General features: G+C 55.8%; 2 protein-coding genes across 2 annotated transcripts in view; both read left to right on the top strand.

The window, feature by feature from the left end:
• LOC137326802 (nesprin-2-like) overlaps positions 1 to 21,736 on the top strand; it is a 130,122-nt gene extending 108,386 nt beyond the window's left edge. Inside the window, exons 25-34 of the mRNA XM_067992196.1 lie at positions 1,669 to 1,860; positions 4,624 to 4,773; positions 5,573 to 5,728; positions 6,636 to 6,859; positions 10,706 to 12,199; positions 13,503 to 13,647; positions 14,595 to 14,813; positions 18,124 to 18,383; positions 20,202 to 21,597; positions 21,716 to 21,736. Coding sequence (XP_067848297.1) covers positions 1,669 to 1,860; positions 4,624 to 4,773; positions 5,573 to 5,728; positions 6,636 to 6,859; positions 10,706 to 12,199; positions 13,503 to 13,647; positions 14,595 to 14,813; positions 18,124 to 18,383; positions 20,202 to 21,597; positions 21,716 to 21,736 — 4,257 coding nt within the window. The remainder of the gene's footprint in view (positions 1 to 1,668; positions 1,861 to 4,623; positions 4,774 to 5,572; positions 5,729 to 6,635; positions 6,860 to 10,705; positions 12,200 to 13,502; positions 13,648 to 14,594; positions 14,814 to 18,123; positions 18,384 to 20,201; positions 21,598 to 21,715) is intronic.
• Positions 21,720 to 22,465, top strand: part of LOC137326740 (nesprin-2-like) — a 246,195-nt gene continuing 245,449 nt past the window's right edge. Inside the window, exon 1 of the mRNA XM_067992112.1 lies at positions 21,720 to 21,897. Within this exon, the coding sequence (XP_067848213.1) occupies positions 21,805 to 21,897 (93 nt within the window). The 5' untranslated portion in view covers positions 21,720 to 21,804. The remainder of the gene's footprint in view (positions 21,898 to 22,465) is intronic.

Here is a 22,465-nt window from a genome sequence, read left to right as displayed (position 1 = left end):
CTCCCTCCCTTCCTCCCTCTCTCCGTCCCTCCTGGCCTCTTCCTCCCTCCCTTCCTGTGCCCCTCCCACTCTGTGCTTATCCCTCCTTCTCTGCCGTTCCCTCCCTCCCTCTCTGTGCCCCTCCCTCCCTCTCTGTGCCCCTCCCTCCCTCTCTGTGCCCCTCCCTCCTTCTCTCTGAGCCCCTCCCTCTCTGAGCCCCTCCCTCCCTCTCTGAGCCCCTCCCTTCCTGTGCCCCTCCCTCTCTGAGCCCCTCCCTCCCTCTCTGAGCCCCTCCCTTCCTGTGCCCCTCCCTCCCTCTCTGAGCCCCTCCCTCCCTCTCTGAGCCCCTCCCTTCCTGTGCCCCTCCCACTCTGTGCCCCTCCCTCCTTCTCTCTGCTTCTTTTTGTCGCATGTCTCTCTCACCGTCGAGGACACTTGTTGTGACACGTTAAGGAGCTTCACGCCCTTGTGGTTATAGCTTGTCCGTGACTCTTAGTTATCGATTGAAGAGGGAGGTTAACCTGCTGGACACATCTGCAAATGCAGCTGATCAGGCCCAACTCTGAGCCTGTCGACCTCCAGCCCAACCTTCCCCTCACCCCAAGCATGTAGACCAGCCTAGATGCAGACAGGTAAGAGTAGGTCATAGTTCACGGTCTCAGCAGCCAGCCAGAGTACCTGGATGTGCGCCTGGGTTGTGCTGTTTTGAGTGCAGGGCGGGTACACTTTTAAACAAAGGGTAAAGACTCTTGGCATACACCAGATCTCTATAACACTGGGCTGGAAAGAAAAAACAAAGACTTGCATTTATACAGCGCCTTCCATGACCTCAGGACGACCCAAAGTGCTTTACAGCCAATGAAGTACTTTTAGAGGTGTCGTCACTGTTGTGGTGTAAGAAATGTTAGCAACACAGAGAGTTTGAGTTCAAGTGGCGAGTTGTGAAATTGTACTCAAAAGAATTTGGTAGTCGGGTACAGTGGTGAGGTAGTTCTGTTACTGGGCTAGTAATCCAGAGAATCCGAGATCAAATCCCACTGTGGGCAGTTCGAGAATTTGAATTCAGTTTTACAAAGTCTGGAAATAAAAATCTGGTCTCAGTAAAAGTGATCATGAACCTGTCGGATTTTCGTAAAAACCCAACTGGTTCACTGATGTCCTTTAGGGAAGGAAACCTGCCGTCCTTACCTGGTCTGGGCCTATATGTGACTCCAGTCCCCACACCAACGTGGTTGACCTTTAATGCCCTCTGAAGTGGCCGAGCGAGACACTTATTAGCGGCTCAATAAGGCGGCCCACCACCATCTTCTCCGGGCAACTAGGGATGGGCAATAAATGCCGGCCTTGCCAGTGACGCCCACGTCCCGGGAACGAATAAAGCAAATTGGCGCCTGTGGTGAGTGGCCATATTGTGACCAATGGCGCACTCCCTTTTGCTGAGCCAGGACACTGAGGTCTTTCTATCTCCACCAGGAGATTGAGACCAGTATTAAAACAGCTGCCTGTCCGCACGTGGCCATTTTGGGGCCGGAGGAGGACTCCTTCCTGCTCCCTTGCCTCGGGGGCAATGAGGCCGTCCCGTCAGGGGGCGGGTACCCTGTGGTAGTGTGTAGGCCAGGAGACCACCTCACTGGCCCAGAGTGGAGGAAACGCTAAACCTTTTGCCCTTCATAACCTTTCTTCGAAAAGGTGGTGGAAACGGCAGTGAGGAAGAAGATGGAGAAGATAAACAGCACCAAAAGCCAACTGGCGGAACTGAGCACTGGGGAGGAGGAGCTGAGGGGGGCGCTGGGCGAGCCTCGGGCTAGTCTCGAGGCAACGGAAGCATCTTTCACGAGCCTGAGCGGAGCAAGCAATCCCAGAATCCGTTGCGACCTCCAGGTAATCGGCTATTCGGTTCTACACGTGCAGCCCGGCAATTCTTAACAAAAATATAAATCAAAGAAGGCTTGCACTTAGATAGCGCCTGGCCACTCTCCCAAGGGCTTCACGTTGCATGAGAGCTACCTTGAGGCGGAAAAGAAAAAATGAACTTGCATTTCCATGGCGCCTTTCACGACCTCAGGATTTCCCAAAGTGTTTCACAGTCAATGAAGTACTTTTGAAGTCGCTGTTGTAATGCAGGAAACAATGCTTAGTGACTGTTGTTATATTGGCAAAGGTGGCAGCCATTTTAGTGGTGTTGATTGAGGGAGGAATGTTGGCCAGGACACCTGATCTGCGATTAGTGCTGTGGGATCTAATGGTGCATAGTGGCGTTTCATTGAGGAACCCAGAAACACACAACCTTGGGGTGCAGACCATTTGCTCTTGAAAGTGTTTTCTCCTTGCAAACAAATCTATTTTTTCCTCCTCCAATTTCCCCCTGCCCCCCTGTTGTGGGGAAGTTATTGGAATCTATAATTAAGGAAAGAGTGACTGAGCACTTAAAGAAATCCGAGCTGATTAGAGAGAGCCAACGTGGATTTGTAAAGGGTAGGTCATGTCTAACGGAACCTAATTGAAGGAACGTAGGAACAGGAGGAGGCCGTTCAGCCCCTCGAGCCTGGAATATCGAAGGTTAAGGGGTGATTTGATTGAGGTGTTTAGGATTTTGAAAGGAATTGATAGGGTGGATAGAGAGAAACGTTTTCCGCTGGAGGGGGAGTCTAGGACAAGGGGACATAACCTTAAAATCAGAGCCAGGCCATTCGGGAGAGAAGTTTGGAAACACTTCTGCACACACAGGGTGGTAGAAGTGTGGGACTCTCTCCTATAAAAAGCAGTAGACGCTCAATTAATAATTTAAAATCTGAGATCCATGGATTTTTGCTAACCAAGGGTATTATGGGATGTGGAGCCAAGGTGGGTGGATGGGGTTAAGATACAGATCAGCCACGATCTCACTGAATGGTGGAATGGGTTCGAGGGGCTGAATGGCCTCCTCCTGTTCCTGTGAGAGAGTTCCAGATTTCCACTCCCCTTTGTGTTGTTGTCCGGGGGCTGCAGAAACTACTGAGTTTATTCCAAACTGCTGACACACAGGCAAAAGCAATTTTTGAACTGAAGTAACCTGAGTTCAGTCGCTGGCAAGCCAATAACCGTAACCGGTGACCTCTGGTCAACAGTGTGAAGAAGTGCTACCTGACATCACCCCTGAACGGCCTGGCTCTAATTTTAAGGTTATGCCCCCTTGTTCTGGACTCCCCCCACCAGAGGAAATAGTTTCTCTCTACCCCCTTTAATCATCTTAAACACCTCAATGAGATCACGCCTTAATCTTCGATACTCGAGGGGAACACAAGCCGAGTCTATGAAACCTGTCCTCGTAGTTTAACCCTTTTAGCCCTGGTACTGGGCTGATTTAAGCTGGGGTACAGTTCCATGATCGCTCCCACTTCCAGCAAGCTATTGGGGGGATTTGTCACAGCCGATGGTGGTCACCTGATGAATACTCTCCCAGCAGGGGTTGCTAGTTGGTGATCAGAAACTGGAACTCCGGCTCATTTTCTCAGGCCAATTCTAACGCCCGAAGGCAACTCGCAACAGAAATCATCCAGCTCAGCGTAGACTTGGGATCAGACCTGGGGCCAACCTGGCCTGGCCTGCATGGCTCAGTAATGCAGAGTACAGCTATTAACCAAAACAACACCAACAACTTGCATTTATATAGCGCCTTTAACTTGGTAAAACGTCCCAAGGAGCTTCACAGGAGCGATTTAGCAAACAAAAATTGACACCGAGCCACATAAGGAGATATTAGGACAGGTGACCAAAAGCTTGGTCAAAGAGGTAGGTTTTAAGGAGCGTCTTAAAGGAGGAGAGAGAGGCGGAGAGGTTTAGGGAGGGAATTCCAGAGCTTGGGGCCTGGGCAGCTGAAGGCATGGCCGCCAATGGTGGAACGATGAAAGTCGGGGATGCGCAAGAGGCCAGAATTGGAGGAGCGCAGAGATCTCGGAGGGTTGTAGGGCTGGAGGAGGTTACGGAGAGGGGGAGAGGGGCCATGGAGGGATTTGAACACAAGGAGTTGCCGGACCGGGAGCCGATGTAGGTCAGCGAGCACGGGGGAGGCGTAGAACCCCCCGTGCTAAGGAGAAACTTCTTCACTCAGAGGGTGGTGGGTCTGTGGAATTTGCTGCCCCAGGAAGCTGTGGAAGCTACATCATTAGATAAATTTAAAACAGAAATAGACAGTTTCCTAGAAGTAAAGGGAATTAGGGGTTATGGTGAGCGGGCAGGAAATTGGACATGAAGCTGAGTTCGGATCGGTCAATGCCCTGTGGGTGGCGGAGAGGGCCCAGGGGCTATGTGGCCGGGTCCTGCTCCGACTTCTTGTGTTCTTTAGATTTGTGGTTGGGATCAGATCAGCCATGATCTTATTGAATGGCGGAGCAGGCTCGAGGGGCCGATTGGCCTACTCCTGCTCCAATTTCTTATGTTCTTATGTTCTAACCCATTTGCTATGGGGACGTAAACATTCGCTTGAAGACGTTATAGCCAGGGGCTGCAGCAAGAGCACAGTTTACTCTTGGACACCCCGTGCGGGACGGAGGGTGGGGGGGGGGTAGGGGGAGGGGCAGACAGATTTGGCGTTCCCCGGCGGCTCAGCTGCTCCTCCAGGATACACCAGTAGGTGTCGCACTTACATCCGCTTCACTTTCACAGGGTGGGTTCCCTGCAGCAGATTCCAGGGTCAGAGGTCAGCCGCGAGCCCAGCGCAGCCCGGGTGAGCGGGAGGAGCTGGTGTGGGGCGGAGAAGATCCCGCAGCTCCCAGTGATGCCGAGGTCAAGCCCACAGCAGACGGTCTGCCACAGGTAATGGTCACGCTCTTTAATATATCAATAAACAGTGATAACCGCACATGGGTGCTGTGATAACCACAGACGGTACTGTAATAACCCCAGACGATTCTGTAATAATGCAGATGTTGCTGTAATAACCACAGACAGTGACGTAATAATCACAGATGATTCTTTAATGAGTACACGATGCTGTAATAACCACAGGCGGAGCTGTAATAACACAGATGGTGCTGTGATAACCGCAGATGATTCTGTAATAGCCGCAGACATTGCTGTGATAACCATAGAAGGTGCTGTAATAACTGCAGATGACACTGTAATAATCGCAGACGTTGCTGTACTAACCATAGCTGGTGCTATAGTAACCCCAGACGTTGCTGTAATGACAACAGCCGGTGCTGCAAAACCGCTGACGGTGTTGTAATAACCACATACACTGCTGTAATAACTGCAGATGGTACTTGTAATGACCACAGGCGATGCTGTAAAAATTGCAGACAATTCTGTAATAACGCAGACGTTGCTGTAATAACAATAGATGGTGATGTAATAACCGTAGACAATTCTGTAATAGCGTACACAGTGCTGTAACAACCTCAGACGGTGCTGTAATAACCTCAGTCGGTGCTGTAGTAACGTACATGATGCTGTAATAACCACAGACAATCCTGTAATAATGTACACGATGCTGTACTAACCACAGACATTGCTATAGTAACCACAGATGGTGCTGTAATAACCACAGATGGTCCTGTAATAAAGTACACAATTCTGAAGTAATCGCTGACAAATTTTTGCTTTTCTTCCCCAGCTTTCAAAAGTACAAAGGAACCAGACTGAGCTCGAGATTCTTCAAACAAGCATCAATGTGAAACTATCAGAGGCTGAACGACAGATCCGACTGTTGTGGGATCTTCCCTCAGCCCTGAACACCCTCACTGTTCAACGGCAGCTCGAGGAGCTGGAGGTAGCGATGGTCCCTGGTGTCGGCTAACTGTCTGTGACAGGACTCAATGCATTGAATGTCAGGACCGAGCAACTGAGAACGTCCTCAGGGCTCACGGGGGGAGGGGGGTTTAGGGGCTCAGGGGGGAGGGGGTTTAGGGACTCACGGGGGGGAGGAGGTTTAGGGGCTCACGGCGGGAGGGGGGTTTAGGGGCTCACGGGGGGAGGGGGGTTTAGGAGCTCATGGAGGGATGGGGGTTTAGGAACTCACAGGGGAGGGGGGTTTAGGGACTAACGGAGGGAGGGGGTTTAGGGACTAACGGAGGGAGGGGGTTTAGGGACTCACGGAGGGAGGGGGTTTAGGAACTCACAGGGGAGGGGGGTTTAGGGACTAACGGAGGGAGGGGGTTTAGGGACTCACGGAGGGAGGGGGTTTAGGGACTCACAGTGGGAGGGGGGTTTAGGGACTCACGGAGGGAGGGGGTTTAGGGACTCACAGTGGGAGGGGGGTTTAGGGACTCACGGAGGGAGGGGGTTTAGGGGCTCACGGGGGGAGGGGGGTTTAGGAACTCACAGAGGGAGGGGGGTTTAGGGACTCACAGGGGGAGGGGGGTTTAGGGACTAACGGAGGGAGGGGGGTTTAGGGACTCACGGAGGGAGGGGGTTTAGGGACTCACAGGGGGAGGGGGTTTAGGGACTCACAGGGGGAGGGGGGTTTATGGACTCACGGAGGGAGGGGGTTTAGGGGCTCACGGGGGGAGGGGGTTTAGGGGCTCACGGGGGGAGGGGGTTTAGGGGTTCATGGTGGGAGGGGGTCCAGGGGCTCATGGGGAGTGGGGTTCAGGGGCCCAGGGTGGGAGTCTCGACGATGCGGTGAGGAGTGCGAGGGTTTCACATCCCCGTTTCCCTCTTCCTTTACCTGTTCCCAGGCTCTCCGCGCGGAACTTGAGTGTAGCCGAGAGCTGAGCAGCGATGGGCAGCGCCCCGGAGACTCGGACCTGCGTAGGAGGCGGCTCGGAGCGATCGAGGAGGTGACGGATGCGAAAAGACACCGAGAATCCCAGCAGCTCCAGGTCGAAGGGTATCAGAGCAAACTGTCTGCTGCCCAAAGCCTGCTGGGGTCGCTCGTGGCCGATCAAGAGAACCTGGAAAGGTGAGTCGAGCGAAGAGGGAGGAGCCAGTCTGTCCTGGCGTTAACCTGCAGGAAATCACGAATCACCAAACATCGGATCAATCGCTGTGGCAGCTCATGTGTGTGTAGCTGAAGTTCCAGTGGTCTTGATGTGTCAGCCGTGGCTCAGTGGGCAGCACGCTCACCTCGAAGTCAGAAGGCCATGGGTTCAGGCCCCACTCCAGAGACTTGAGCACAGAACCCAGGCTCATGCTCCCGGTGTAATACTGAGGGAGAGCCGCACTGTCGGAGGGTCAGTACTGAGGGAGCGCCGCACTGTCGGAGGGTCAGTACTGAGGGAGCGCCGCACTGTCGGAGGGTCAGTACTGAGGGAGCGCCGCACTGTCGGAGGGGCGGTACTGAGGGAGAGCCGCACTGTCGGAGGGTCAGTACTGAGGGAGCGCCGCACTGTCGGAGGGTCAGTACTGAGGGAGCGCCGCACTGTCGGAGGGTCAGTACTGAGGGAGCGCCGCACTGTCGGAGGGTCAGTACTGAGGGAGCGCTGCACTGTCGGAGGGTCAGTACTGAGGGAGTGCTGCACTGTCGGAGGGTCAGTACTGAGGGAGCGCTGCACGGTCAGAGGGTCAGTACTGAGGGAGCGCCGCACTGTCGGAGGGTCGGTACTGAGGGAGCGCAGCACTGTCGGAGGGTCAGTACTGAGGGAGCGCCGCACTGTCGGAGGGTCAGTACTGAGGGAGCGCCACACTGTCGGAGGGTCAGTACTGAGGGAGCGCCGCACTGTCGGAGGGTCAGTACTGAGGGAGCGCTGCACTGTCGGAGGGTCAGTACTGAGGGAGCGCCGCACTGTCGGAGGGTCAGTACTGAGGGAGCGCTGCACTGTCGGAGGGTCAGTACTGAGGGAGTGCCGCACTGTCAGAGGGTCAGTACTGAGGGAGTGCTGCACTGTCGGAGGGTCAGTACTGAGGGAGCGCCGCACTGTCGGAGGGTCAGTACTGAGGGAGCGCCGCACTGTCCGAGGGTCAGTACTGAGGGAGCGCCGCACTGTCGGAGGGTCAGTACTGAGGGAGCGCCGCACTGTCGGAGGGTCAGTACTGAGGGAGCGCCGCACTGTCGGAGGGTCAGTACTGAGGGAGCGCCGCACTGTCGGAGGGTCAGTACTGAGGGTGAGCCGCACTGTCGGAGGGTCAGTACTGAGGGAGCGCTGCACTGTCGGAGGGTCAGTACTGAGGGAGTGCTGCACTGTCGGAGGGTCAGTACTGACGGAGCGCCGCACTGTCGGAGGGTCAGTACTGAGGGAGTGCTGCACTGTCGGAGGGTCAGCACTGAGGGAGCGCCGCACTGTCGGAGGGTCAGTACTGAGGGAGCGCCGCACTGTCGGAGGGTCAGTACTGAGGGAGCGCCGCACTGTCGGAGGGTCAGTACTGAGGGAGAGCCGCACTGTCGGAGGGCCAGTACTGAGGGAGCGCTGCACGGTCGGAGGGTCAGTACTGAGGGAGTGCTGCACGGTCGGAGGGTCAGTACTGAGGGAGCGCTGCACTGTCGGAGGGTCAGTACTGAGGGAGCGCCGCACTGTCGGAGGGTCAGTACTGAGGGAGCGCTGCACTGTCGGAGGGTCAGTACTGAGGGAGCGCCGCACTGTCGGAGGGTCAGTACTGAGGGAGCGCCGCACTGTCGGAGGGTCAGTACTGAGGGAGCGCCGCACTGTCGGAGGGTCAGTACTGAGGGAGCGCCGCACTGTCGGAGGGTCAGTACTGAGGGAGCGCCGCACTGTCGGAGGGTCAGTACTGAGGGAGCGCCGCACTGTCGGAGGGTCAGTACTGAGGGAGCGCCGCACGGTCGGAGGGTCAGTACTGAGGGAGCGCCGCACTGTCGGAGGGTCAGTACTGAGGGAGCGCCGCACTGTCGGAGGGTCAGTACTGAGGGAGCGCCGCACTGTCGGAGGGTCAGTACTGAGGGAGCGCCGCACTGTCGGAGGGTCAGTACTGAGGGAGCGCCGCACTGTCGGAGGGTCAGTACTGAGGGAGCGCTGCACTGTCGGAGGGTCAGTACTGAGGGAGCGCCGCACGGTCGGAGGGTCAGTACTGAGGGAGCGCCGCACTGTCGGAGGGTCAGTACTGAGGGAGTGCCGCACTGTCGGAGGGTCAGTACTGAGGGAGCGCTGCACTGTCGGAGGGTCAGTACTGAGGGAGCGCCGCACTGTCGGAGGGTCAGTACTGAGGGAGCGCCGCACTGTCGGAGGGTGTGTCTTTCGAATGAGACGTTAAACCAAGGCCCCTTCTGCCCTCTCAGGTGGATGTAAAAGATCCCACGGCACTGTTGGGAGAGCGGGGGAGTTCTCCCCGGGGTCCTGGGTCAATATTTATCCCTCAATCAACTTCACTAAAAACAGATGATCTGGTTGTTCTCTCATTGCGGTTTGTGGGATTGGATACAAAGAATGGAGTTTGTAGAATATGCAGATATTTCAGGCTCGGTGGGAAAGTCATAAAAATGGTCAAGGGTCTGGATTTTATATTTAGAATGTTGAATACAAAATGGATTCATTTTTCTTTAATTCATTCCTGGAATATGGGCATCGCTGGCAAGGCTGGCATTTAGTGCCCATCCCTCTTGCAGAGGTGATCTACTTTCTTGACAACTGAGTGGCTCACTGGGCCATTGCCATGGGACTGGAGTCACATGTGGGCCAGACCGGGTAACGACAGCAGCTTTCCTTCTACTGAAGGATATTAGTTGAACCAGATGGGTTTTTACAACAATCTGGGAGTTTTATCGTCACCATCACTGATAGTTTGTTTTAATTCCCAGATCTTATTTAATTATCCCGTGGCAGGATTTGAACTCATGTCTCATGGATTATTAGTCCAGGCCGACCGGATTACTGGTCCAGTAACATAACCACTATGCTACCGTGGTTTTGAAGCCATGGAAAAGCTCCAGTGCCGATTTACGAGGCTGACACCAGGACTCAGGGGTTTATAGGTTCTGATGAGACACTTGAAAAGCTCCAGCCCTGAAATGATACCATGTGATGTGCATGAATGTTTAATGTGTTTTCTGAAATGGTTCTGTTATTTTTAGCGGAGGAGTTAACTCATTTAAAATAACGGAGTTAATACCCCAGCAAAAATAGTAGAAATAGGAATCTCAGACAAATGCATTAAATGTTCATCTGTTATTATCCCACGACATAATTTCAGGGCTCACGACTTTAATCGCTGGAACGGAGAAGGTGCAAGGGAATCTAACAAAGGGTTCAAAGTCTCGCAAGATTTTGGGAGGGTTAATAAAGATTATTTCCATTAAATCAGTATCAGGGTGCATAAATTTAGGATTCGTACCAAAAGCCTGAAAGGGGTGGGTGAATAGCCTTGCACATTACAACAGGGAGTGCACTCCAAAAGTACTTAATCGGCTGTAAAGCGTTTTAGGACATCCTGAGCTCATGAAACGTGCGATAGAAACGCAGTGGTCCCACAAGCTGCAATGTGATAATGACCAGATCATTTGTTTTTTTTGGTGAGGGATGAACATTGGCCCCAGGACATCGGGGAGAACTCCCCCTGCTCTTCTTCGAAACAGTGGCAGTCGGTTCATTGACGTCCACCTGAGGGGGCAGACGGGGCCTCGGTTTAACGCCTGATCTAAAAGACGGCACCTCCGACAGTGCAGCGCTCCCTCGGTACTGCACTGGGAGCGTCGGCCTGGGTTATGGGCTCAAGTCTCTGGAGTGGGGGCTCGAACCCACGACCGTCTGACTCCGGGGCGAGAGCGAAACCCACTCGTCAGCCATTATCAGGATGTCGGGAGGGGGAAGGGAGGTCTCTCTTTGTAATCCTGAAGATAATCGATCTGTGTCCTTCACAGGGGTGCGGTGGAGAGCAGCATCTCCCACTTGGAGAAGGCCCAAAGCCTGGCCGGGAACCTGGAAAAGGAGAAAATGGTTTTAGGTGAACTGGAAGAGCTGGGGGACAAAGTGTCTGAACACCTGAACGAAATGGACCGAGCCCTACTGAGGAGGCAGCTGGAGGGTTTGAACCGGGACTGGCTGCGTCTCGAGCAGAACCTGAAGAGGAACCTGCGCTCCCTGACCGCAGAGGCGGAGGACTTTGACCGACACCTGACCTCGCTGCGGGAGCTGGAGAGCTGGGCCAAGAGCCAGGGGTCGGCAGAGCGACAGGAGGAGGGTCCTCGCCCGGCCCTGACCCCCGACCTGGAGGGCAGGAGGGCCGCTCTGCGCTGGCGCCAGAGGGAAGTGGAGCGGTTCGTGCAAACCGCGCGGGGCAGCCGGGAGAAGGAGGTGCTGGCGGAGGCGGTTAGGCGGGCGCAGAGCGCGCTCACGTCAACGGACCACGCCTTCCCGGAGGGCGTGGGGACGGAGGAGGCCCGGCTCCTGTCGGGCATTAAGGGGGCCCTGACCTGGCTGAAGAAAACGGACGGCCAGCTCGCGGCGGCCGAGAAGGTCGCCCTATCGCCAGAGGACTTGAAGGCGCAGGTCGAGGGTCACCAGGCCTTGCACGGTGACATCGCCGGCCGGCTGCCCGCGATCGAGGCGTTCTCTACCCGGGCGGGCGCGCTCTTGCTGGGGATGAGCCGGCCCCAAGCCGCCGAGGCGGACTCCCTCCTGGCAGCGCTGCGGGGAGCCGGCGCGGAGCTGGCGCGGAAGTCGGCGTCTCGCCTGCGGCGGCTGACGACCGCCCTGCCGCGGAGGGAGAAGATGGCGGCCGGCGCGGAGGAGCTCGCCCGGTGGCTGGAGAAGGTGGAGGGCGCGGCTGCCTCCGGAGTCCAGCGGCGGGACAGCGGTCCCCACCTGGAGGACCAGTCGGCTCTGCACCGCCTGCCGGAGCAGAAGGAACTCCTGGAGTCCGTGCTCCAGGAGGCCGCGGAGGCTTTCCCGGCACTGACTAACTCTGAGCGCAGCCTCCTGAGCAGCCAGCTGAAGTTCTTGGAGAGGAGGTTCTCCAGATCGACGGCCCTCGCACGGGACCGCGGCAGGCGGGCGGAGAAGGAGCTGAGGGAACGGTCGGAAATCTCGGCCCCGGCCGATGCGTTTCAGCGGGAGGCCAAGGAGTTCCAGCGGCGCCTGTCGGAGACGGTGACGGGGGGGGAGCGTCAGGAGATCGCGGCGCGAGTCGCCGGTCTCCAGGCGGAGTTTGGAAGGCTGCAGGAGCGGAGCGAGGCCCCGGGCCGGGGCGGGGAGCGCCTCGAGGGTCTGCGGGCTGAGGTCAAAGGGCGGGCACACGAGGAGCTGGAACGTTTGGCGAAGGATCCTGAGGCAGCGGAGCAACCGCGGAGGGTTGTGGCCGACGGGAAGGCCAAAAGAGAGGCCGTCAGTGAAGATCGCTGCGACACGGAGGGAAGGTACGCAGCTTGTCAACGGCTCCTTGCTCACCAACGAAAGCCGCCTCTGACCTCTGAGTCTGAAGGTCGTGGGTTCAAGTCCCACTCCAGAGACTTGAGCGCAAAAATCCAGGCTGACCCTCCCAGTGAGGGAGTGCTGCACTGTCAGAGGTGCCGTCATTTGGACAAGACATTAAACCGAGGGCCCCGTCTGCCCTCTCAGGTGGACGTAAAAGATCCCACGGCCACTATTTGAAGAAGAGCGGGGGAGTTTTCCCTGGTGTCCTAGAATCTTACAGCACAGAAGGAGGCCATCCGTGCCTGTGCCGGCTCTTTGAACAAGTTTCCCAATTTATTCCCACTCCCCGGCTTTTTCCCCATAACCCAGTAAATTAATTCGTCCTCTTCAAGTACAAGTCCAATTGCCTTTTGAAAGTTCCTGTGGAATCTGCTTCCATCACCCTTTCAGGTAGTGTGCTCCAGATCAAAACAACCCTCAGTGTGAAAAAAATCTAGTTCTTTTGCCAATTATTTTAAATCTGTGACCTCTGGTCACCGGCCCACTTGCCAGCGGAAGCAGTTTCCCCCCCATTTGCTCCGTCAAAGCCCCTTCATGATTTTGAACACCTCTATCTAATCTCCCCTTAACCTCCTCTGCTCTAAGGAGAACAATCCCAGCTTCTCCAGTCTCTCCACATACCTGAAGGCCAACCTATTGAGCACCTCCTTTCTATCTATTTCTATCTCTACTCCCCCCGCCCTCCCCCCTGCCCCCTCCAATGCTGCGACATTAACTTCATCCTTTTCTTTTGTGATGACAGATGCCAACTCCTCAGTCAGTGCCTCGATCACACTCTCTGCCTCCACGTGAAGATTTCCTTCCTTACCCCTGATTGGCCCCACCATTCCTTTAACTGTCCTTTTACTTTTTATATGTTTATCAATGGTTTTTTTTTGGGTGTCCCTTTTCTGTTACCCGCTCATCTATTGGCCTGGCCAATATTTATCCCTCAACTAACACCTAAAACACATCATCCAGTCTTTTATCCCATTGCTGTTTGTGGGATCTTGCTGTGCGTAAATTGGCTGCCGCGTTTCCCTACATTACAACAGTGACTACACTTCAAAAGTACTTCATTGGCTGGACAGTACTTTGGTGCGTCCTAAAGTCGTGAAAGACGCTGTATAAAAGGGAGTCAGTCTGTCTCTCCTTCCCTCCCACGAGGAAGGGCAGCGGAGGACTCTCAGTAGGTCAGCTCTTCTCTGGTAATTTGTTATCTGCAGATTTAATAAAACTAGTAAAATATTTCCGCTCCTTGGGCAGGTACGTGGAGAAACAGAGAGAATATATGACAGACTGCCGGCAACTCTCGAACCGCCTCGATGCTCTGGAGACGGCCCTCAGAGCCTCAGCATCACAAACCCCGTCTTCCTATAAAGCAGCAATTGAGCAAGCGGAGAGACAGAGGGTAAAGATGGTGTTACATCGATCTGTGTGTCTCACACCAGCCCAGAGCAGGGGCTGAGGTTGGGGATGTGTCTGCGTCCGTCTGTGTCTGCGTCAGTCTGTGTCTGTGTCTGCATCCGTCTGTGTCTGCATCGGTCTGCGTCTGCCTGTGCCTGTGTCTGTGTCTGTCTATGTTTTTGCCCGGGGGTGAGGGTACACTGTAAAGCAAAACATGGGCTTGAGAGGTAGTTTCATTATGACGACATGAATATAAGGCACAGAAAGAAGAAAGGCTATTCATTCCTTCCATTTAATCTCCTCCCAGAGCCCATGTACACTCTCCCCTATTGTGGACTCTCCCCATGTACACTCTCCCCTATCGTGGACTCTCCCCATGTACACTCTCCCCTATTGTGGACTCTCCCCATGTACACTCTCCCCTATCGTGGACTCTCCCCATGTACACTCTCCCCTATCGTGGACTCTCCCCATGTACACTCTCCCCTATTGTGGACTCTCCCCATGTACACTCTCCCCTATTGTGGACTCTCCCCATGTACACTCTCCCCTATTGTGGACTCTCCCCATGTACACTCTCCCCTATTGTGGACTCTCCCCATGTACACTCTCCCCTATCGTGGACTCTCCCCATGTACACTCTCCCCTATTGTGGACTCTCCCCATGTACACTCTCCCCTATCGTGGACTCTCCCCATGTACACTCTCCCCTATCGTGGACTCTCCCCATGTACACTCTCCCCTATTGTGGACTCTCCCCATGTACACTCTCCCCTATCGTGGACTCTCCCCATGTACACTCTCCCCTATTGTGGACTCTCCCCATGTACACTCTCCCCTATGGTGGACTCTCCCCATGTACACTCTCCCCTATCGTGGACTCTCCCCATGTACACTCTCCCCTATCGTGGACTCTCCCCATGTACACTCTGTTTTTTCCATTAACTGAAGGTGCTGGGAGGAGATATCGATTCCATCAAGAGGAAGATGACGGACCTGCGGGATAGAGCCGTGGATTTGGAGAGGACGGGTGAGGCAGGGGGTGGGGCGTGTGCTAGTCGAGCTGTGTCTAGAGTCTGGGACCACTGGCTCTGCCTCCAAGACTCAGCGAAGGAGCAAGAATTATACAGCAGGGACCTGAAGGAGGAATGGAAAACCATCAGTGAGCAGGTACTGACTGCGCCAATGCAGGGCAGTGAACGGGTACTGACTGCGCCAACACAGGGCGGTGAACGGGTACTGACTGCGCCAACACAGGGCGGTGAACGGGTACTGACTGCGCCAACGCAGGGCAGTGAACGGGTACTGACTGCGCCAACGCAGGGCAGTGAATGGGTACTGACTGCGCCAACGCAGGGCAGTGAACGGGTACTGACTGCACCAACGCAGGGCAGTGAACGGGTACAGACTGCGCCAACACAGGGCGGTGAACAGGTACTGACTGCGCCAACGCAGGGCAGTGAACGGGTACTGACTGCGCCAACACAGGGCAGTGAACAGGTACTGACTGCGCCAACACAGGGCGGTGAACAGGTACTGACTGCGCCAACGCAGGGCAGTGAACGGGTACTGACTGCGCCAACACAGGGCGGTGAACAGGTACTGACTGCGCCAACACAGGGCAGTGAACAGGTACTGACTGCGCCAAAACAGGGCAGTGAACAGGTACTGACTGCGCCAACGCAGGGCAGTGAACGGGTACTGACTGCGCCAACACAGGGCAGTGAACGGGTACTGACTGCTCCAACACAGGGCAGTGAACGGGTACTGACTGCGCCAACACAGGGCAGTGAACGTGTACTGACTGCACCAACACAGGGCAGTGAACGGGTACTGACTGCGCCAACACAGGGCGGTGAACAGGTACTGACTGCACCAACGCAGGGCAGTGAACGGGTACTGACTGCGCCAACACAGGGCAGTGAACGGGTACTGACTGCGCCAACACAGGGCAGTGAACGGGTACTGACTGCGCCAATGCAGGGCAGTGAACGGGTACTGACTGCGCCAACGCAGGGCAGTGAACGGGTACTGACTGCGCCAACGCAGGGCAGTGAACGGGTACTGACTGTGCCAACACAGGGCAGTGAATGGGTACTGACTGCGCCAACATAGGGCAGTGAACGGGTACTGACTGTGCCAACACAGGGCAGTGAACGGGTACTGACTGCGCCAACGCAGGGCAGTGAATGGGTACTGACTGTGCCAACACAGGGCAGTGAACGGGTACTGACTGCCAACACAGGGCAGTGAACAGGTACTGACTGCACCAACACAGGGCAGTGAACGGGTACTGACTGCGCCAATGCAGGGCAGTGAACGGGTACTGACTGCGCCAACGCAGGTCAGTGAACGGGTCTTGACTGTGCCAACACAGGGCAGTGAGCAGGTACTGACTGCACCAACGCAGGGCAGTGAACGGGTACTGACTGCGCCAACACAGGGCAGTGAGCAGGTACTGACTGCGCGAACACAGGGCAGGTACAGGTACTGACTGCGCCAACACAGGGCAGTGAACGGGTACTGACTGCGCCAACACAGGGCAGTGAACGGGTACTGACTGCGCGAACACAGGGCAGTGAACGGGTACTGACTGCGCGAACACAGGGCAGGTACAGGTACTGACTGCGCCAACGCAGGGCAGTGAACGGGTACTGACTGCGCGAACACAGGGCAGTGAACGGGTACTGACTGCGCCAACACAGGGCAGTGAGCAGGTACTGACTGCGCCAACGCAGGGCAGTGAACAGGTACTGACTGCGCCAACACAGGGCAGTGAACGGGTACTGACTGCGCCAACACAGGGCAGTGAGCAGGTACTGACTGCGCGAACACAGGGCAGGTACAGGTACTGACTGCGCCAACACAGGGCAGTGAACGGGTACTGACTGCGCCAACACAGGGCAGTGAACGGGTACTGACTGCGCGAACACAGGGCAGTGAACGGGTACTGACTGCGCGAACACAGGGCAGGTACAGGTACTGACTGCGCCAACGCAGGGCAGTGAATGGGTACTGACTGCGCGAACACAGGGCAGTGAACGGGTACTGACTGCGCCAACACAGGGCAGTGAGCAGGTACTGACTGCGCCAACGTAGGGCAGTGAACAGGTACTGATTGCGCCAACACAGGGCAGTGAACGGGTACTGACTGCGCCAACACAGGGCAGTGAGCAGGTACTGACTGTGCCAACACAGGGCAGTGAACGGGTACTGACTGTGCCAACACAGGGCAGTGAACGGGTACTGACTGCGCCAATGCAGGGCAGTGAACGGGTACTGACTGCGCCAACGCAGGGCAGTGAACGGGTACTGACTGCGCCAACGCAGGGCAGTGAACGGGTACTGACTGTGCCAACACAGGGCAGTGAATGGGTACTGACTGCGCCAACATAGGGCAGTGAACGGGTACTGACTGTGCCAACACAGGGCAGTGAACGGGTACTGACTGCGCCAACGCAGGGCAGTGAATGGGTACTGACTGTGCCAACACAGGGCAGTGAACGGGTACTGACTGTGCCAACACAGGGCAGTGAACAGGTACTGACTGTGCCAATGCAGGGCAGTGAACGGGTACTGACTGTGCCAACACAGGGCAGTGAACAGGTACTGACTGCGCCAATGCAGGGCAGTGAACGGGTACTGACTGCACCAACACAGGGCAGTGAACGGGTACTGACTGCGCCAATGCAGGGCAGTGAACGGGTACTGACTGCGCCAACACAGGGCAGTGAACGGGTACTGACTGCGCCAACGCAGGGCAGTGAACGGGTACTGACTGTGCCAATGCAGGGCAGTGAACAGGTACTGACTGTGCCAATGCAGGGCAGTGAACGGGTACTGACTGCGCCAACACAGGGCAGTGAACGGGTACTGACTGTGCCAATGCAGGGCAGTGAACGGGTACTGACTGTGCCAATGCAGGGCAGTGAACAGGTACCAATCGCACCAACACTGGCCCAGTCTCTGGATTGGGACTTGAACCCATGACTTTCTGACTCAGAGACCAATGTGCTATCACTGAGCCACAGCTGACGACTAACGTCGTGGTCGTGGGTTCGAGCCCCCACTCCAGAGACTTGAGCCCATAATCCAGGCTGACCCCGGCGCAGTACTGAGGGAGTGCTGCACTGTCGGAGGTGCCGTCTTTTGGATGAGACGTTAAACCGAGGCCCCGTCTGCCCTCTCGGGAGGATGTAAGTTTTCCCACTGCACTATTTTGAAGAAGAGCAGGGGGAGTTCTCCCCAGTGTCCTGGGGCCGATATTTATCCCTCAACCAACCTCACTAAAAACAGATTCTCTGGTCATTATCACACTGCCGTCTGTGGGATCTTGCTGTGCGCAAATTGGCTGCTGTGTTTCCTACATTACAACAGTTTCTGTACTTTAAAGTTACTTAATTGGCTGTAAAGCGCTTTGGGACGTCCTGAGGTGGTGAAAGTCCCTGTAGAAATGGGAGTTCTTTCTTTTGCCCTTTAGATTGATCGAGCGACCATCGTTCTGGACCATCTCCAGGATGCTTTGCCTGAGGGCCCGAGTGAACAAGCTACAAAGGCTGAGCTCCTGGAGCTGGAGGAGTACGTCAGCCATTACGATGATGACCTGAGGCACCAGCAGTCGTCCCTGGCCGTTCTGGTCCGGCGGGTGACCGGTGTCCTCGCTGTGCGGGACGCCTCCGATAGAATTCCGGCCGCACCCGTCCTTCAGGAGCTGCGAGCGATGGAAGACCGATGCCGGAGGTCAGGGAGGATTCCAGGAGAAATGTAACCGCCTCGTGTGGGACCGAGCCCCGGACACACGGCAGGGAAAGGCCCAGGCTCCAACCCCGGCCTGTGCTGAGTGGGATGATCTCACCCGGTGTGGGACCGAGCCTCAGACACACGGCAGGAAAGGCCCAGGCTCCAACCCCGGCCTGTGCTGAGTGGGATGATCTCACCCGGTGTGGGACCGAGCCCCGGACACACGGCAGGGAAAGGCCCAGGCTCCAAACCCGGCCTGTGCTGAGTGGGATGATCTCACCCGGTGTGGGACCGAGCCCCGGACACACGGCAGGGAAAGGCCCAGGCTCCAAACCTGGCCTATGCTGAGTGGGATGATCTCACCCGGTGTGGGACCGAGCCTCAGACACACAGTGGGAAAGGCCCAGGCTCCAAACCCGGCCTGTGCTGAGTGGGATGATCTCACCCGGTGTGGGACCGAGCCTCAGACACACAGCGGGAAAGGCCCAGGCTCCATCCCCTGGTTGGTGATTGGGGCGATACAATTAGGCTCAGTGCCCCTGGGGTCGGGAACCCAAACATCAGCCAGTGTTCCCGACCCCAGGGGCACTGAGGACTAGAGTACAAGGGGGAAAAACCCTGGTTAGACCGCACCTGGAGTACTGTGAGCAGTTCTGGGCACCGCACCTTCGGAAGGGCATATTGGCCTTGGAGGGAGTGCAGCGTAGGTTTACTAGAATGATACCCGGACTTCAAGGGTTAAGTTACGAGCAGAGATTACACAAATTGGGGTTGTATTCTCTGGAGTTTCGAAGGTTAAGGGGTGATCTGATCGAAGTTTATAAGATATTAAGGGGAACGGATAGGGTGGATAGAGAGAAACTATTTCCGCTGGTTGGGGATTTTAGGAGTAGGGGGCACAGTCTAAAAATTAGAGCCAGACCTTTCAGGAGCGAGATTAGAAAACATTTCTACACACAAAGGGTTGTAGAAGTTTGGAACTCTCTTCCGCAAACGGCAATTGATACTAGCTCAATTGCTAAATTTAAATGTGAGATAGATAGGCTTTTTGGCAACCAAAGGTATTAAGGGATATGGGCCAAAGGCAGGTATATGGAGTTAGATCACAGGTCAGCCATGATCTTATCAAATGGTGGAGCAGGCACGAGGGGCTGAATGGCCTCCTCCTGTTCCTATGTTCCTATGTTCCTGCTCCAATCGGGCCTTGCTGTGATGCCCCCCATGGTACAATAGCCCATCGATCCTCACAGTGGGCATGTGGGGGCTAATTTTCATACTTGGCACTACCTGCAGAGCGGGCACCAGCCCCTGTGGCAGCTCAAACAACAGGTCGTCACTTTGTGAGACCCAGCCTCCCCACTGCCTGACCCTAAATCTGGCCCTCGCTGTGTGTAAACTGCTTTGTGGCTCTGCTTGCACCAAGTCTGCTCCTTGCCAGCCTTTGGAGTCTGTTTCCTTTTGTAAACAATCCAATCCGAGCGTGACATCCCAAGGTCTGAGCCTGCAGAGACTGGTTACAGTCGTTAGATGGGATGGGGCTTGTTTATCCCCAGTCTAATTGGACAGAGATTAAGGTCCTTATTGTGTTTGTCAGCTGTGAGCAGGGAGATTCATTCACTCATTACACTGACAGGCAAAGACCGTCCATTACACAAAGACCAGCCTCTCTGGCCCGCCTCAGTAACAGGCTCTCTCGTTCCCTCACTCCCCCGGGGATAACGGACTCACCCGCGGGGATTTCAGAAAACGCACCCGCGCGCGAGCTGGCGCCCTGACCTCGAGGAGCCCCTGCTATAAACCGGGTGATTTGTTTTACAGTCTGGCGGTGAAGATCGACAGGAGTCGGGGAGGAGTGGAGGAGGAGGAGGGAGTGAAGATCGACAGGAGTCGAGGAGGAGTGGAGGAGGAGGAGGAGGGAGTGAAGATCGACAGGAGTCGGGGAGGAGTGGAGGAGGAGGAGGGAGTGAAGATCGACAGGAGTCGGGGAGGAGTGGAGGAGGAGGAGGAGGGAGTGAAGATCGACAGGAGTCGAGGAGGAGTGGAGGAGGAGGAGGGAGTGAAGATCGACACGAGTCGGGGAGGAGTGGAGGAGGAGGAGGGAGTGAAGATCGACAGGAGTCGGAGAGGAGTGGAGGAGGAGGAGGGAGTGAAGATCGACAGGAGTCGAGGAGGAGTGGAGGAGGAGGAGGGAGTGAAGATCGACAGGAGTCGAGGAGGAGTGGAGGAGGAGGAGGGAGTGAAGATCGACACGAGTCGGGGAGGAGTGGAGGAGGAGGAGGAGGGAGTGAAGATCGACAGGAGTCGAGGAGGAGTGGAGGAGGAGGAGGGAGTGAAGATCGACAGGAGTCGGGGAGGAGTGGAGGAGGAGGAGGAGGGAGTGAAGATCGACAGGAGTCGGGGAGGAGTGGAGGAGGAGGAGGAGGGAGTGAAGATCGACACGAGTCGGGGAGGAGTGGAGGAGGAGGAGGGAGTGAAGATCGACAGGAGTCGAGGAGGAGTGGAGGAGGAGGAGGGAGTGAAGATCGACAGGAGTCGGGGAGGAGTGGAGGAGGAGGAGGAGGGAGTGAAGATCGACAGGAGTCGGGGAGGAGTGGAGGAGGAGGAGGAGGGAGTGAAGATCAACAGGAGTCGGGGAGGAGTGGAGGAGGAGGAGGAGGGAGTGAAGATCGACAGGAGTCGAGGAGGAGTGGAGGAGGAGGAGGAGGGAGTGAAGATCGACAGGAGTCGAGGAGGAGTGGAGGAGGAGGAGGAGGGAGTGAAGATCGACAGGAGTCGGGGAGGAGTGGAGGAGGAGGAGGGAGTGAAGATCGACAGGAGTCGGGGAGGAGTGGAGGAGGAGGAGGGAGTGAAGATCGACACGAGTCGGGGAGGAGTGGAGGAGGAGGAGGAGGGAGTGAAGATCGACAGGAGTCGGGGAGGAGTGGAGGAGGAGGAGGGAGTGAAGATCGACACGAGTCGGAGAGGAGTGGAGGAGGAGGAGGGAGTGAAGATCGACAGGAGTCGGGGAGGAGTGGAGGAGGAGGAGGAGGGAGTGAAGATCGACACGAGTCGGGGAGGAGTGGAGGAGGAGGAGGGAGTGAAGATCGACAGGAGTCGGGGAGGAGTGGAGGAGGAGGAGGGAGTGAAGATCGACAGGAGTCGGGGAGGAGTGGAGGAGGAGGAGGAGGGAGTGAAGATCGACACGAGTCGGGGAGGAGTGGAGGAGGAGGAGGGAGTGAAGATCGACAGGAGTCGGGGAGGAGTGGAGGAGGAGGAGGGAGTGAAGATCGACAGGAGTCGGGGAGGAGTGGAGGAGGAGGAGGGAGTGAAGATCGACACGAGTCGGGGAGGAGTGGAGGAGGAGGAGGGAGTGAAGATCGACAGGAGTCGGGGAGGAGTGGAGGAGGAGGAGGAGGGAGACCGGGACGAAACGCTCAGCAAGATGAACGGCATCGGTGATTGGTTACAGGAGGTGACGACTCAACTCGAGAACACAGGATTGAAGAGGAATGGAGGGTCAGAGAAAGGATTGGAGGTAAATAACAGTCAGGATATTAACCAGGAGTGAGTTACAGACTGGAATCTAATCGAGGGGTTCGGGGGGTTTATATATAGAATAACAGATACCCGGGAGTGAGTTACAGACTGGAATCTAAGCGAGGGGTTCGGGGGGGTTTATATATAGAATAACAGATACCCGGGAGTGAGTTACAGACTGGAATCTAATCGAGGGGTTTGGGGGGGTTTATATATAGAATAACAGATACCCGGGAGTGAGTTACAGGCTGGAATCTAATCGAGGGGTTCGGGGGGTTTATATATAGAATAACAGATATCCGGGAGTGAGTTACAGACTGGAATCTAATCGAGGGGTTTGGGGGGGTTTATATATAGAATAACAGATACCCGGGAGTGAGTTACAGACTGGAATCTAATCGAGGGGTTCGGGGGGTTTATATATAGAATAACAGATATCCGGGAGTGAGTTACAGACTGGAATCTAATCGAGGGGTTTGGGGGGGTTTATATATAGAATAACAGATACCCGGGAGTGAGTTACAGGCTGGAATCTAATCGAGGGGTTCGGGGGGTTTATATATAGA

The sequence above is a fragment of the Heptranchias perlo genome, chromosome 10, assembly GCF_035084215.1.
Source record: "Heptranchias perlo isolate sHepPer1 chromosome 10, sHepPer1.hap1, whole genome shotgun sequence".
Lineage (NCBI taxonomy): Eukaryota > Metazoa > Chordata > Chondrichthyes > Hexanchiformes > Hexanchidae > Heptranchias > Heptranchias perlo.
The sequence above is the reverse complement of the archived record's forward strand: the minus strand, read 5'-3'. Positions and strand labels throughout refer to the sequence as shown.